Raw genomic sequence first — 16,009 nt, forward strand, 5'->3', positions numbered from 1 at the left:
TCACGCGTGGGTGTTTGTAGCATGTACCCACACACCTTGTGATACTTTGATTTAGCGCCGCTTGCACCTACATCTTTGAGTACCTTTGTGCTCCGCGAGACTCGTATTTTCTGCTACATACATCGCAGTCACCACCCCAGCCGAAACTTGGCAGACTTGTATCTCAACCAGGCGGTAGCGAATCGAAAGACATCCGACGCGAAAGATATTCGTCCAACGCCAGATTGATGCGCAAGTAGAAGGCGGATCCTGCAAGCTTTGCGCCCATCTTCTGCTGGGGGTGGACGGCCCAGAGGCGCATCGAAACCTACAATCGCTCTCCGAGAAGCTCTGGCCTAACCGCCTACGATGCCTGCCCTAGATATGGACAAGCCTCGCATGGCCTCCGTTGATGCGTTCGGGAAGCTTCTTTCTAGTCTACTTGACGAGGCCTCTGTAATCAAGCAGTCATCGAGCATCGAGCCCGCGCTTACCATGCCCGACTTTGCAGACCTGGACTCGCGGGTTGACGCGGCGCTGCCGCAACAAGGGGAAGAGGCTACAGACAGTGATGCGGCCGTAGCAGACCTGAAAAGCAGGCAATTCGCGATTGTCGAAGGCGCATCCAGAGATCTTTTCGGTGCATTGATAGTAAGTCACCAACAACTCGAGCGCAAACGTAATCATCTAACCGGTTGCCAAGGCGTCAATCCCGATTGATTCTCCCAAATTCGTGCGCATGTGGAATTTTCTCGACATCCTCTCTATACTCTCCGACGGCGGTCAATGCGATCCGGCGCTTGTATTTTGGCTGGTAGAAGAGCTGCTCGACAGCCAAACAATTGCGGGATGTCGCCACATCTTTGATTTTCTTGAATCTCGACGAGAGCGCATGACTGCCAAGAACTTTTCGCAAAAGAAATTAGTCATACTTCGCAGCTGTAATGAGCTTCTACGTCGACTTTCAAGGGCAGAGGATACCGCTTTCTGCGGTCGCGTCTTCATCTTCATGTTTCAGTGCTTTCCTCTGGGCGACAGAAGTTCGGTCAACCTACGCGGCGAGTACCACGTCGAAAATGTGACAGCATACGAAACGACTGCAAACGGCGATGCTACGAAGATGGATGTCGATGCCGAGACCAACGGCGAGGAAATGGCCGACGCAAAAGACGGCAAGCCCAAAGAAGGAAGCAGCCGCCTCAGCTCTGAGGAACTGTACCCTTTGCTCTGGTCGCTACAAGAAAGCTTCAGTCAACCGACAACACTTTTCGATTCCGCCAAATTTTCTCATTTTAAACACAGCCTAGAAGAGACCATGAAGGCTTTCGAATCGCTGCATGCCGACGACCAAAGATCGCTGAAGCGCAAGCGCAATGACGAAGGCGCAACAACAATAGCGGAAGCTTTCAATCCAAAGTACCTGACAAGCCAGGATCTATTCGAGCTCGAGGTAAGCTGTTTCTTTCTCTTCCGCTTTGAGATATTTACCAACTTTGAGATATTTACCAACTGAACACACACACAGATAAGTGACTTGTCGTTCCGACGACATGTCCTCGTTCAAGCTCTCATTATAACAGACTTTCTGCTGTCTCTATCTGCCGAAGCAAAGCAAAAGCTTACCGGTGTCCCTACAGCAAACAAGGCTGTTGTGTACAGCGAACAACTCAGCGAGGAAGATGTAAGAAGCATCCGCTGCCCGTGGCCGCATCACAAACTAACGCGCTCTCCAGACAAAATGGGCAACAGATACCAAGCGGCGGATATCCGAATATCTAAGGCAAGGCTTCGACGGCCCTTACTTTTTCCGCATGGTGGAGACGGTGCTCGCGCGCGACAAGAATTGGGTGTTCTGGAAGATGGCCAGCTGTCCTCCCATAGAGCGGGAGCCCGTGACGGCGGCCGACTTTGTCGCGGCCAGGTCGTCGGCCGAGCGCATGGCCACCAGCAAGCGCCTGCGCCCGACACCCATCGGCGCTGTCTCTATGGCGTTCCTCGACCGGAGCGCATCGTCAGCGACCCTGGACGAGCTCCGTCCGCCGGCGCGCTATCAGCTCCCCGAGCTCGCGAGCTTCCAGCGGCCCATTGCCGACGACGACTTTGAGATTGGCATGCCCGCCAGCGACGCCTCCCGGGCCGCCGCTGTCCACGGCAAATCGAGCAAGAGCTGGCGCGCGCTGCGCATAGCCGCCCGCACCCGCCTTGCCGCCTTTGACAAGATTGACGACCCCCAGCAGATTGCCGTCGTCTTTGCGGAGCCGACCGACGACGCCGACGACAACGAGGCAGAAAACGTCGATAATGACGCCGCCGCGTCGGAGGAGGACATGCCGTCGAACCGCGCGGCCGTCATCCTCGCCAGCTCCTCGCACGAGACGCTCTGCGCCGTTGTGGCCCGGCTGCTGGAGAAGCACAGAGGCGTGTTCGGGCTCGTTGTGCGGCACACGACGCGCGCCGCGGCTGAGGGCGAGTCCAACGGCAAAACGTTTCACTTTGTCAGCGCGCCAGAATTTAACCAGCTGCGCGATAGCGACCGCCTGGTCGAGCACGGCGAGCGCGACGGCAGCCACTACGGCACGAGCACCAAGGCGATCGACGCCGTGACGGAAGTCGGCAAGATTCCCATTATCCAGCTCGACATTGAGGTACGTTATTCCTGCTTCCCTTCTAACACACACACACACACACACATGTATATATATATACGTACATAACATGTCACTAACTTGTACCCACAGGCTGCGCAATTCGCCAAGGACATGGATTTCGAGGCGCGCTACATCCTCGTCGACACGCCGAGCTCCGCGATCGACAAGGTCGGCGAGGTATACGACGCCATGATCGGCATCGCCGACGACAACGAAGATGATGTTGACAACGCCGCCGCGAAGCTGAGTACTTTCCTGTACAAGGGCGGCGCCAGCGCCCCTACCGAGGAAGACGACGATGGCGGTGGTGAGGCTATGGAAGACACCAAGCCCGAGGCCGACGACAAAGAGAGTGGCTCGGAAGACGGTGGCGGTGGCAGAGAGGAAGAGGAAGAGACACCAGCCAATGGGGACGCTGACATGGCAGATGCAGAAGCGAAGCCCTAGGCATGACACGCAAGTGCTGATATATGTATGGGTCTGTTGTTGCTCACCTTCTATGCGTTATTAAACTTTGGTTTTGGGGTAATATGGTACAAGCCTGCGCAGCATGCAACGAGGCACGAAAGAGACCAAGGGGCGAAGGAATCCTGGTTGATACCCAAAAGACATCAGGTTCTCTTGTATTTGGGGGAGCACATTGCATTTCACGGGTATTAAAGTAGTTGTAGCGAGTGGAGTTCAATTTATACCATCAGAAGCAGCTCAAAAGTTCGCACATGACCAAGACATTGATTTGCTGCGATCTCCATCAAAGCAAAAGCGTGATACCGCAATAAGCAAAGCTCTTCCCAGCTTTGATATAGTAGAGATAGGAAATAAACAACAGGCAGTCCTGAATACTTACTCCTCCTCCTCCTCCTCAGAAGACTCCTCTTCCTCGGCCTCCTCAAGCCACTTGAGGAAAGGCTCAGCAGATTTGCGCACCTTCTTGCTGACGGCAAGATCGGCGTACTTCTTACTAGCTTTTTTACCCCAAGGGAGAACAACCTCCTCTGTGATGAGGTCGTTGTGGTAGTACAGTTGCAGAATCTTTACAATCTGCGGGTAAACATCGGGGTTCTCTTGAGCGAGGAAGCCCATGAGACGCTCAGTGCCACCAAGGAGAGCCTTTTCATGCTTGTCAGAAGTGCCAATCTGCTTGATCATGGCAGCACGCTTGGGAATCTGAGCAACGATGTTCTTGTCAAACAGAGTCTGAACAAGGACCTGGATAGTCTTGTGCTTGCCCTCGATGCCAAGCTCCTTGGCCTTGACGTAGACCTGGATGGAGTCGACGTTATCGATGCCACCCTTTTCCTTGGCCTGAGATTGGATCCACTGACCGAGCTCATCATAGACGCTATCGCCGCCGGCTTCATCATCATCAATGTTGAGCTTGCTTTTGAACTCATCAGGAAGGCGGGCCTGACGGGCCTTGACGGCTTCCTCACTCATGTCGACGGCCCATTCGTCATCTCTGACCTCGTTATCGCTGTCAATGGTGGGAGCCGCGCGATCAAATTCGTCATCGCTAACATCATGGCCATTGGTGCCGTTCTGGCCATTCTCGCCGGAATTGTCGGAGCCCTCATCACCAGAGCCGTTGCCGTTCTGAGTGGCCTCCTTCTTGGCACGGCGAGCAGCCTTCTTGTCGGCCTTATTGCCCTTGCCCTTCTTGCTCTCGTGCTTGATGATGAATCCAGAGAGCTTCAAGCGGATGTCAACATCAGTGCGGTGACCACAAGCTTTGCAATCGAGAATAATGCGAGGGTCCTTGATGATGACAACAGTTTCTGGGTTGCTGCAGCCGCGGCAAAGGACAAACTTCTTGATGAATCCATCGAGGAGGTCCTGGAGCTTGGCAGCCTCGTGGGCACCGTTGATGATCCAACGGTCGTCCTTGGGGTCGGTGTTGGTCTGGGCTCCGAGCTCAAAGGCAAAGTACTTGATGACATAGTTGGGGTCACGGCCCAGGGCCTTGGCAACGTTGACGAGGTTGACAACAACGGTCTTGATGCCGTTTCCTTTTCCTTCAACCTTGGTGATGAGTTTATCCATCTTGTAGCGATAGAAGTTATCGCTAACTTCGCGGTTGACGTTGACGAGAACCATGATGGCGGTATTTTTTTTGGCTGTCTGTAGAAGAAGGTTTTTTTTTTCAGTGGATGTGGCGGGCTTGATGAACAGGACTCGGAGAGGTCTGAAGGGACAAAGCAGTCATGAAGACTTGGAGAAGCGATAGGCGGGAATGCTGTGGAAGCTGGTGGGGAGAAAGAAGAATCAGCAATGACTACTTCTGAATGACATGAAGTTATGAGGACAAAGTCTCGTGTTGAGTATGGTAGGCATGAACTCTTGCGTTGAATATGTGTCAACCGTCGGAATTGATATCGGGAGAAGAAGGTTTGCGCCGTATATGGAACGGCTGCAGCTCGACGATGTGTCTGGACACGTTAAACTGGTCGTGCTGATACATAAACGACTCTGGCAAGCTAGTGTATTGCTGTATAATCTGTTTCTGCCGTGGAAGGGGAACCAGGCAAAATCGGATGGTGGTAGGGGAGTCGGGGTTCGCGCGGGCGGACGACGGATGGTGCTAGAAGCGGGGATGAGTCGAAAATAAATTCGAGTGCGAAAGATTCTGGCTGACGCTCTGCGACCGATTAGAACAGTCTACAGGCTGGACAAGAGAGCTGAGCTGGATGATTGCACGGTGCGGGCAGTTGGCACGGTTGGGTGAAGAGGAGAAGAAGGAGGAAGGGAAAAAATGTGCAGCGCAGATGAGTCGACCTTGGGCAATGTGGCAAGTGCAAGTAGGGCGAGTTTTCGGCGTTGCACAGTGTGGCGCCGGAAGGAGGAGGGGCGAGTGGGTGAGGCAGCTCTTGTCGAGTGGAGTAGGTAAGCATTTGACGGCAGTTGACGGCATTAATTGGGTAGGTAGGTAAATTTCTATTTTATTTTATTTTCAAGTATAGGTAGATTGTAACTACGGTGCCCAAGTACCTATTGTTCGAAATCACATGAACATTCATCGTCATGCATTGCTACTGTACCTCACTAGGCACCTGCAACTTTCATCATGTCGCTGCAGCGAGATAACGCTTTCCTTTCAGTGATCGGTTAGCAAGTCAAACACCATCTTGAAGAGGGCTCTTTACCTGTCACCCACTATTCTTAATAAATGCCTGATTATTGAAGTTGCGTTAACTGCAACATTCTGCACCAAAGCGGCCACTTCCATCACAAGAGAGGTTAACAGCGTCCAACAAAATCACCGCCCCCGAAAAGTGGTGTGATTTAGTGCAGCAGCGTCTAATTTATTCAGTTCTGCTTGCCTGACTACTTGGACGTCGTTCGCATGTAGCCCTATAGCCACGCTTAGCTGCCAGTCCATCATGCTGCTGTCGTCAGACTAGTTCGGCCTTGATACTCGATGCCTCGAATCAGTGCCGGCGCTGGAGTCTCTTCAAGTCACCAATTTTTGCACGCAGAGAATCGCAGAGAACAGCACTGCGATATGAACAACATTTGGCATTCTACTACTCTCATCGTGCGAAAGCATGAGCACACATCGCATGCGTCAAGGGTCTGTTCTAAACAACTTCTCAACTTTTGCTGCTACCTTGTCGAGGTCGGAAATGCAACAGACACCGTTGTCCTATCGGTCTGGCTGATATAAGCTGGTCAGACATTTTCATCGCTTCCTCGTTCATCGACGACTCTGGCAAAGTGGTGAATCTAGAGTAAACGTCTCGAAGCAAGGTTTTCATTTCCGCAAGAGCCAGGCTGCAAAATCACATTAGGCTTTAAAAAAACATATCGTGAAAATAGAACAACTTACTGCTTTCCAACGCATCCTCTCCCGCCGTTGGCAAAAGCGAACAACAACCGTCGTCGATCCGCATCCCCATCTAGTTGCAACCAACGCTCCGGCTGAAAAGCGTCCGGCTCAGGAAACATGTCATCGTTGATGCGGTGCACAGAAAACGCCTGGCAGCTAGCGACGGTCTTCTCGGGCAGCCAGTGGCCATCAACCATGCGACCACCCTCCGGAACGTACCGCGGGAGGGACATGGGGATCGGGGGGTAGCATCTGAGACCCTCGCACACGACAGCATCCAAATACGGCAGCTGGTCCAATGGTGCGTGGGGATTCGCAAGAAGCTCTCGGGCTAGCTTTTCTTGTACCTTGAGCGAGCGCGGCTGCGATAGCTCCCACAACAGGAAGCACAGCCCGTCTCCCGTGGTGTCAATGCCGGCGGCCATATGGTCAAGACACTCGGCCGCCATGTCAATTGGTTCCAGCTCGGCCGATTTCTCCTCTAGTCGGCTCATCAGCGTGAACGTGGCGGTGTCATGAATTTGGCTAGTTTCCAGAACATATGTATCGGCCAGTGGCGTTTCTCGTGGTTTTGCAAATAAGTACAGGACACTGCCGAAAATACGATGCAGCGTTGGAGCGTAGTGAGAGATGAGACGGTCTAGCAAAAGGTCAGTACCACTGTAGACTGTATATCCCGTGTTGCATTAGTCATACTTTGTAGACTATCATCGGATGCTACCTGATGCATCATGTTCTCGTCATTCTCATTCTCCAGGCAATCGGTGCCGCGGGGGTGGAATAGATGATGGGTAACACAATCGCAGGCATAGGCGTGTAAAGCTAAGACAAGTCAGTTATGGAGGGAGCCTTGTCGTCTCTCGTGCACATACACATCTGAAGCACGGTTAGCTGAGCGCCAGGGATGTAAGCCAATGCTACTCACAAAAACATCGGCGGCGTTCGGTGAAGAGGCACAACGGCGCACAAATTTGGCCGACCGTTCTTGAATACCATCCATTGAGGCGCTTTTCAGTATGTTGGTGTTTGCATATCGATCGGCAAGGATACGCTTTCGTTTCGCATGCTGCAAACTTTGTTTAGCAGTGAGCACAGCCAACACCTTGGTCTACAACCTACATCAGCCTTGTTCAGCGTAGTAAACATGGTACTGTCGTCGAGTCAGCCTCACGCCCCTGAAAAGGGCGGGACGAGACACACACCGTCGTCCATAAATGGTAAACATGTCATAAAACTCCGTCTTGTCGTAGCCGCTGCCGCCTGAGCAGTAAATCTCCTTGATGGCTGCCCACGACGTAAAAGCGACCTCATTGGGCGCCACCCGGACCACAGGACCGTACCTGCGGTGCAGCGCATGGATATAGACGGTCCTGGTCGCGTTGATCTCGTGCCACTTCAGCCAAAGCGATGTGTATTTGGAAATGGACGGCCCGGGCAGTCTGGCGAGCGGAGATCGCAAGCATCGGACCAGGTGAATCACCGCCAACAGCACCAGTACCGCGGCGGCGGTCAGCGGCGAAGCGAGAAGCATGGCTAATCGGTGGTCGGTATGAGTGCGTGCGAGGTCTTGTATACTTAGAATACGAGATATATCGACGAAAAACTTCGTTGCTCCTCTTCTTCGGTTTTTGCCCAGAAACAAAGTTCAAGAAGCGTGTTGGTGTATTTGAAGAGAGGGGCCAAGCAAGCCTTTATCAACGGCTTGTCAGTCTAGTCGCCGCGAAATCGGGCGCGCCTTATCAGCTAGCCGATTCCACAAGCCCGAGTGTATTTACTGGCTTCGGAAATGGGACGGTCGTTATCAGTTGCCAGACCATCGCCGCACGCCGCCGCCGTTTACGGGTTTTACCCCAGCTTTCGGGCGACCGCGGGGCCCGCGCTGGCGATCCAATTGCAGCATGATATGAGGCTTGGCAGCTAGAGAAAAAAGGCCGGGGTAAAGCAACTATGGATGCAGGCAGCGAAAATCACATTTTGACTAGTTACCTATACTTGCCCAATGTGCACTGCCGAAAGAGGGCACTAAGGCAAGATTTGCCCCGCGAGAAACACGACGAGCTGGCACATCGATGAGGGTTTTCACCACACCAACGGAGCGAATTAGGCTCAGTAGACTAGCCAACTACAGTTTATGAAACCAGATAAACGAGACCATGTGAAAGACTACGTAAGAAACAGACCGATTTATCACACGCTCATTGTTTATGTACGGAAGAGTGCTTGATCCCATAAGATGTGTCGCTACCCGGTACGGAAAGGCGGCGTAGAGACTCTTTGCGCACGCCATGCAGCCAGACGACCAGAGCCAGGCGTCGCAAGGTTCATGTTTACTTTGTGCCTCAACCGATGTATCTGATGAGCCGATTGACAACAAGCCCAAGCAAGATTGACAGACTCTTGAATCGAAACAAGATGGCCGTGCTCCGATTGCCGCTGTCGCATCGGGTGGAGCACAACTAGCGTCCCATCGGCGACCATTCTGTGTGACGTCTGGCGGCTCGGTGAATTGGGTGGAGCGTTTTTATTCAGAGACGGTACAAATTTCAGGGAAGGGGCAAGGCATGACTGCCAGTTCAAAAATCTTGACTCGTGTGCCCTCTGTCGCCAAAATCTCGCCGTTGGACTAGCAACTGGCGCAGAGCGTACTCCAGACACACCCTTGCTTGCGTGCCCTCTAGGCTCTACCGCAGCCGCCATGGCCGACGACAAGAAGAGCGGCGACGCCGTCGAGATGGAGCGTCTGGTTGAGGAGCCGCCCTCGCCGACGCTGCCCACGGTGAATCCAGATGCCGAAGCGAGCAAACCGGCTGGCATGTTCCTCCCGCCGTGGCTCTATGTCGTGTAAGTGAGAAGCCATTGGCGTCGTGCTGCGCGATGGTAGCGTTGTCGTTGCTAACATGTGCGTGCAGCGCCTGGATCTCCTTTTCCTCGCTGGTGATTTTGTTTAACAAATGGGTGCTTGACACTCTCAAATTCAGTATGTGCTCATGCTATACGGTACGCTTTCATACTGACACACCAGCCAGGATATCCCGTCATCCTCACAACATATCACCTCTTCTTTGCCACCGTTGTGACCCAAATCATGGCGCGCTACACCACCATGCTCGACAGTCGCAAGGCCGTCAAGATGACGGGCCGCATTTACCTGCGCGCCGTCGTCCCCATCGGCGTCTTCTTCAGCGCCAGTCTTATTCTGAGCAACATCGCCTACCTGTACCTCTCCGTGTCCTTTATTCAGATGCTCAAGGCCACCACGCCCATGGCCGTCCTCCTCTCTGGCTGGGCCCTCGGCGTCTCCCAGCCCACGCTCAAGCAGGCCGCCAATGTCTCCATCATTGTCCTTGGCGTCATCATTGCTTCGATCGGCGAGATTGACTTTGTCCTTGCCGGCTTCCTCATTCAGCTCGGCGGTGTAATGTTCGAGGCTTTGCGTTTGACAATGGTCCAGCGTCTGCTGTCGGGCGACCTCAAGATGGACCCTCTCGTCTCGCTCTACTACTTTGCGCCCGTGTGCGCCGCGCTCAACGGTGTCATCGCCCTCGTCACCGAGGTACCCCGGTGCACCATGGCCGATGTGCTCAACGTCGGTCTGTCTACCTTCTTCCTCAATGGTCTCTGCGCCTTCATGCTCAACGTCTCCTTGGTGCTACTTATTGGCAAGACCTCGGCCGTTGTGCTGACAATCTGTGGTGTGCTCAAGGATATCTTGCTCGTCGTCGCGTCCATGGTTATTTTTGGATCGCAGGTCACGGCGCTTCAATTCTTTGGCTACTCGATTGCGCTGGGTGGCATGGTCTACTACAAGCTTGGACACGAACAAATTAAGAGCCATCTTGCTGATGCGAATCGTCAGTGGTCAGCATTCGGTGCCGAGAAGCCTATACTCCGCCGGATCAGCATCGTCGTATTAGCTGTTTTTGTTGGATTAGCTTTGCTCGGTGGATTGAGAAGTGCCATGTAACCCTTGATCTTGTATCCTGGCAAGACAGGCATAACGAGTCATTGGTGTCTTGATACGGAACGTATATGAACAACACTTAATATCACTAAACTAATGATTGTGGCCGTGCAATCTGCAGCGTTGTCGATCACGACCATATTCCCGATGAGATTGTAATGCATGCACAGATTCCATTAGCACTGAACTGTGAAAAGGAGTCTTACTTGGGGACTCATGCGGCGGCTGATGGACTTGCTCACGCGCATGCTGGTAGTTTGAAGCACAGCCTCAACTCCCAACTTCTAAAGATAGAATATGCGTTTAGGAGGGCATTGGGCAGCATTCCTGCAGGTTGGACCCTTGGGACAATCTCTTGGCGGCTCACTCGCAAAAATGAGAGAAGAAAACTTCCAACTAAGGTACTGCATTGCCCGTGAAAGTTGCATCTATTAATTATGACACTGATGACTTCAAATAACAGGCACCAGGGTGGCGGTGGCGCCCCAGTGTAATTTGGTGGGCATGGATCTTCATTAACGAGATTGTTCTGGCATAAAGAGGCATCACAGGGTCGAGGCAGACAGGAGGAGTAGAGAGGAGTTAAGGAGCCGTTTTGCCGTCTAACCGTCCAGTGTTTCTGCTTTTTTTAGTGTGGCTTCTAATTCTGAAGCTGCGCCGAAGATCCTTGCGGCACGGCGGCCAAGACTGTAGATCTGTCTGTACACATGCGGGTTGCAAGCCGTGCTCCGTAGATAGATACGAGAACAGGCGGAGATGAGCATGATTGAGCGGCCAGCAGCAGCATGATTTCGTGGGTTCAACGCTCATTTCAGGTCTGAACACAGCCACGAGGCTAGAATCCATGGTCGCGGACTCGAGGGTGACCAGTGGCATGGCGACACGTTGAGCAGAAAGCGACGAGGCTTTCGGGGTGACAGTCCGAAACAGGCGGAAGATCAGACTTGTCTGATGAGGCACGTCGAGGTAGAGTAGTACAGTTGGTTGAGACAATAAAAGAGGCAGCACTTTGTAGTTGTGGCAGATTGGACGGCGCGGAGCTTGGAAAATAGGAGCCAATCGGTGCATTGGTATGTAGCTCACAGCCTCACAGCCTATACGTAACCAGTAATACTTGGGCACTGAAGTAGCCCTACAGATCACTGTTGACCAAGATGCAGCTAGCAGCACAAAGAGAGGCCCCTATTAGTATCGCTTATTACAGCCTATGGCGCGATTTCGAGTCGGTACAGGACTGAGGAAACTGGGCCGCTGAGCAGGCAAAAAGTAATTAGGTAGGCTGAGAAAGCTACCAGTACCTACCTACCTGTTATAACGACGTGCTGCTGATTGGAGAAGGATATTCCGAAAAAGCAAGCAACCGCCTGGAAGCAAAAGAAGAAAAGATGAGCCCGCTTAAAAAAAGGAGCGGATTAATTATAGCATTCGCCTGGAGTAGAAAGTGCTGACCTAGAAAGCTATAGCTCAACCATGAACCACGACGCAACTTGCTATTGCTACCTAGCTAGGTAGCTAGCCAAAGACGCCGCAATCCGTCACATCCCACCCAAAGATCCGGAGCTGCGCCTCTCTCCCCATTACTCTGCGTGGGCTGGTCGATTCTGTATCGCTTCCATCCTCCTCTTCCCCCCATCATCGGCATTCTTTTTTTAGACGAGCTTCTCAGTTTCAACGTATCCTTCCTTACCTCTGGGGACCGTCCGCAGACGCCCCCCCCTTCTGTCGCAACGCACCCCCCCATCCCTCCTCAAACCTCCAGACAGGACAGATACACGCCCCGATGCCAACGTTTCCACGTCTGGGGAAGCACGGCAACCGCTCGCAGCACGGTCTTCCAGAGCAGGCAGCTGTTGGAATCCAAAGCAGCGGTGTCGGCGATGCGACTGGCTCGGGCTTGGACGCGCAGTCTGCCTTGTCGTCGTCAACGGGCAGTCCTCACGAAGCCATTGACGTCCGTCAGCAGCAGCAACATCAATTGCAGCAACAAATGCAACAGCAACAGCAGCAACAGGGACTACCAATATTACAAGGTCCCGGGTCCAGCAAGCTTCCAAAGCAGCAGGTGTCGACTTTGCAACAACAACCACAGGCACAGTTGCACCAGGCACAGACGAACCAGGCACAGTCGCAGGCGCCAGCTCCCCCGCCTCACCTCTACAGCGCAGCCTCCACCGCATCGGCCACTAATAATAACCCCTCGCCTCTCCAACAGCACCCGGGCGGTGATTTCGTCTTTGATGCCCGCCAGCAGCAGCAACATTCTGAGTTTGTCGATCCGACTGTAAATCGATCACAGAGCCTTCGCTATCCCTCGCAAAGCTCTCTCCTCCAGCAGCACCAGTCGCATTCGCATCAGCAGCAGGTATACGGCATCGCTACCAGCTCCGTCGACGACCTGCCCAGCCCCGCAAGCTTCCAACAGCAACAGCTTCAACATCAGCCTCCTCCCCAGGCCGCCCCCGAAAAGCACCGTACAAACCGCAAGCTGCACATCATCAAGGGAATTTTTGGCTCTGTTCGTAATAGCTCTGATAACAGCAGCAGCAGTCAGAACAGCTCGCACTCACCCGCCCGTCAGCAACACGACAACATCGTTGGATTCTTAGGCCGCCGCTCGTCAAACAAGAGAGTAAGCACCCAACCAGCCTGAAACCCATCCGCACTCCACATCCCAGCTGTCCATTCCGATTCATTCATTCCAATTCTCTCTGCACAAAACTACTTTCGCTGCGAGAACCCCATGTATCCCACCACAAAGAAGCCGTTATTGTCGGAGGCTTCTGCTGGGCTTTGACTGAGCCTTGCCACACACCAACTCAACAAACAAATCGCCCATTGACATGTACTTTCTAGGACTCCCGCATCCCGCCGCTTGTTAGCACTCTTCGCCCTGTTCCCAGTGACGATCTCGATCATTCCTCATTTGACGAAAGCGTATACCAACCGCACCCGCACGCACCGCCTCACCAATATCAACAGATTCTGCAGCAAGGCCCTGGCCAGATCATTTCTCAGGAACAGCAGCTACAATCCGACAATAATCAGGCTCACTTTGATATTCCGTCGCAATCTACGCAGCAGCAACAGCTTCACCAACAAATTCTCTTGCAGCAGACGGCAGACGGGCGACTCCCCTCCGCCTGCTATCCAGGTTCGCAAAATCCCGAGACAGCGTCCCAGCTATCGCATGAATCTTCTGCCTACGAACAAGATCTACGAAACCAAACTCCCCAGGCCATACAGCTTGGATCTGCACAGCACGTGAACCAGCAACAGCCGCCGCCGCCGCAATCACAATCACTACAGCAGCAGCCCGACATGCCACCTCAGAGTTCCCGACGAAGCAACGAGGCCGAGCAGCCCAATACGGGTCACCCTCCTAGCTACCGTCACAGCAATGCTGGTCTGGCCGCCGCCAGTCCTCTGCCGCCGCAGGGATCCGGCGTCGGCAGCGGCCAACCCGCCTACCGTGGCGATGGCCGCCACTTTGAGGGATCAGACCCAGGCCGTGAGACGCCTCAGCCGACTGCAGAAAAGGAGATTGACAGTGAAAAGGCTTTCAGAGAACTGCGTAAGTGGTGAGCTGTTATCAAAGGCACCTGACGGCTAACATGTGCCCAACTTGCAGTCACGAAATATAAAAACGTCAAGCGTCTGTATTTTGACGGCAAATCTCAGATTGAGCAGCTGAATGGACAAGTTGAGCAACTGCAGAATGCTGTTGCCAACCAGCGTCTCTCACAGTCAAGAACGGCCCTGGACGACAGCGAGTACGCTACGCGCTTTAGCCGTCTGAACGGTGCCATCCAGAACCTCTCCTTTAACATACGCAAAGAATGGCACATTATTCCCCCTTGGTTAGACAAATTCGTCAGCCCCGATGCGCTCAAGACGGGCAAGCAGGAAATGACTGCCGTCGGACGCGCCGTTATCTCGCGTTGGCTCGTCACTGAGCTGTTTGACAAATGCTTCCATCCAGATCTCGACCCGCACTTGAGCGCCCAGTTGAAGGAGATCGAGATGGGCATCCGCGGCAATACTCATATCATGCACCGACCGGAGGAGTTTGATGCCCAGACGACTAAGGTTGTCAACTGGCGAATGGCGACATTGGACGGCCTGCAAAAGAAGACCAATGCGCAAGCGACCGAGAACAGAGCCGCTCTCATCCAGGTGGCCACGGCTAACCTCGTGAGGTACCTTCATTCACATCTGACGGACCCTCCACCTCCTGGTGTCGAAGGCAGTACATCGATGATTGTGGAACTGGCCATCGGTGTGGCGGCAAACTTGCCGCTGGAGAGCCGCGACGTTTCCATTTGGTATCCAATGCCAGCCGATATATTCCAGCCGAATCTGATGGAGGTGGAGAAGGGGGAGTTGCCACCTCTGACTGCAGCGAACCAATCCGGCTCAGATCCGGAGCTGGAAGAAGTCGTTGAGAAGGGTAGCAAAGGCCAGAAAAACAAGCCAGGTAAGCCACACTAGACAAGATAAACAAAATGTGAGCTAATAAATGCGCAGCTGCCATGAAAGAACCCGGGAGAGTTCGCTTTGCCGGATTCGTGGCCTTGGAAGTTAAGGGCCGGCAGGTGCTGATCAAGGCGCCGGTGTGGACTCTTTAAGCATCTAGCGTGAGCATACGCATGGCATTTATCCAACATATTTCAGAGGGAGAAGTTTCCTATGTTTCGTATGTAGGGTGTTGTTTTGTGTGTGGAGGGAGATGTTGATACCAGGAAGAGCGAACCGTGGTGAGCGAAATGAGATGGCCAGATGAAAAAGACGAACGCATGGTACATATAAGCTAGGTGTAATTGGGCCAGAAGGAGGATCACTCATACTTTACATGAAGACGATTTGAATCTATTGATTATGCAGACGAAGCCGACTTTGTGAAGGAGGCGTCTGGGCGGCGATGACTACCAGGAACGTAGATGGATAAGAGCACCATCTCACAGTTGACAAGAATTAATCTCGAATCATCGTCAATGGGCGTCCCGTTACCCATTAGCGCAAAGTCATCTTTCCTCCTTCTGGCCAAGCCAAGAATGACGAAGAATGACTTTACTGAATTGGTAAAACTTGGGGCAATTAAGAGTCATCGCTGGACATGGCGTGGGGCTGACCTTGTCGCGCGGGGTCTTGGATTGAGTCACACAGAGCTGGCAGGGGACAGCCACAGCGGGACAGGGAAATTTACAGGGCCTGCAGGCGCTAATAAACGCATCTCTGTTGTAACAGTACTGGGTATGTGGCACCTCATGATGACTCTGAATGCATGCTTGGTAATGCCCCTGGACCTGCAAACACCTCCAGTAAGCATCCGAACGAGGCCTGGGACAGAAAATTCAATTCGAATCAAATTTGGTGCGCATGTAAACACACGGTTTTGCACAGGCTCCCACGACATGCTGCAAGAGATGGATAAAAGGCTCCAAGTCCGCTCCACCACAGAAAAATGACCGAAAAAAACAACCACTAGACCACCAATCTTAGCGGCCTCTGGTAGAAAAAAAAAATCTATCCGTCAGCGGAGTGTTCTTCTCTCTTCAACAACCTCCAACCGTCAATCTCTACACACAGCAACTTTTCTAC

General features: G+C 53.0%; 5 protein-coding genes across 5 annotated transcripts; 3 read left to right on the forward strand and 2 right to left on the reverse strand.

Annotated features, from left to right (window-relative positions):
- Positions 1-348: 348 nt before the first annotated feature.
- BBA_08109 (guanylate kinase) lies at positions 349-3,074 on the forward strand (the record flags this gene model as incomplete). The annotated part of the gene is made up of 5 exons (XM_008603206.1): positions 349-630; positions 683-1,429; positions 1,505-1,660; positions 1,713-2,624; positions 2,718-3,074. 5 exons carry the CDS (start codon positions 349-351, stop codon positions 3,072-3,074), a joined length of 2,454 nt encoding a protein of 817 aa, XP_008601428.1.
- Positions 3,075-3,313: 239 nt separating this feature from the next.
- On the reverse strand, positions 3,314-4,721 carry BBA_08110 (domain found in IF2B/IF5; the record flags this gene model as incomplete). Its single annotated transcript, XM_008603207.1, has 2 exons — positions 3,314-3,422; positions 3,475-4,721. 2 exons carry the CDS (start codon positions 4,719-4,721, stop codon positions 3,314-3,316), a joined length of 1,356 nt encoding a protein of 451 aa, XP_008601429.1.
- A 1,725-nt stretch (positions 4,722-6,446) lies between these two features.
- On the reverse strand, positions 6,447-7,981 carry BBA_08111 (Cytochrome P450 CYP537A4; the record flags this gene model as incomplete). The annotated part of the gene is made up of 6 exons (XM_008603208.1): positions 6,447-7,090; positions 7,147-7,272; positions 7,323-7,341; positions 7,376-7,516; positions 7,570-7,600; positions 7,653-7,981. The coding sequence occupies 6 exons, from the start codon at positions 7,979-7,981 to the stop codon at positions 6,447-6,449; spliced, it is 1,290 nt and encodes a 429-aa protein (XP_008601430.1).
- A 1,164-nt stretch (positions 7,982-9,145) lies between these two features.
- BBA_08112 (triose-phosphate transporter) lies at positions 9,146-10,414 on the forward strand (the record flags this gene model as incomplete). The annotated part of the gene is made up of 3 exons (XM_008603209.1): positions 9,146-9,291; positions 9,360-9,427; positions 9,477-10,414. 3 exons carry the CDS (start codon positions 9,146-9,148, stop codon positions 10,412-10,414), a joined length of 1,152 nt encoding a protein of 383 aa, XP_008601431.1.
- Positions 10,415-12,191: 1,777 nt separating this feature from the next.
- On the forward strand, positions 12,192-15,036 carry BBA_08113 (uncharacterized protein; the record flags this gene model as incomplete). Its single annotated transcript, XM_008603210.1, has 4 exons — positions 12,192-13,040; positions 13,265-13,982; positions 14,040-14,885; positions 14,936-15,036. The coding sequence occupies 4 exons, from the start codon at positions 12,192-12,194 to the stop codon at positions 15,034-15,036; spliced, it is 2,514 nt and encodes an 837-aa protein (XP_008601432.1).
- Between the last annotated feature and the right edge of the window lie 973 nt (positions 15,037-16,009).

This window comes from Beauveria bassiana, assembly GCF_000280675.1.
Source record: "Beauveria bassiana ARSEF 2860 unplaced genomic scaffold BBA_S00031, whole genome shotgun sequence".
NCBI classification, from domain to species: Eukaryota; Fungi; Ascomycota; class Sordariomycetes; order Hypocreales; family Cordycipitaceae; genus Beauveria; species Beauveria bassiana.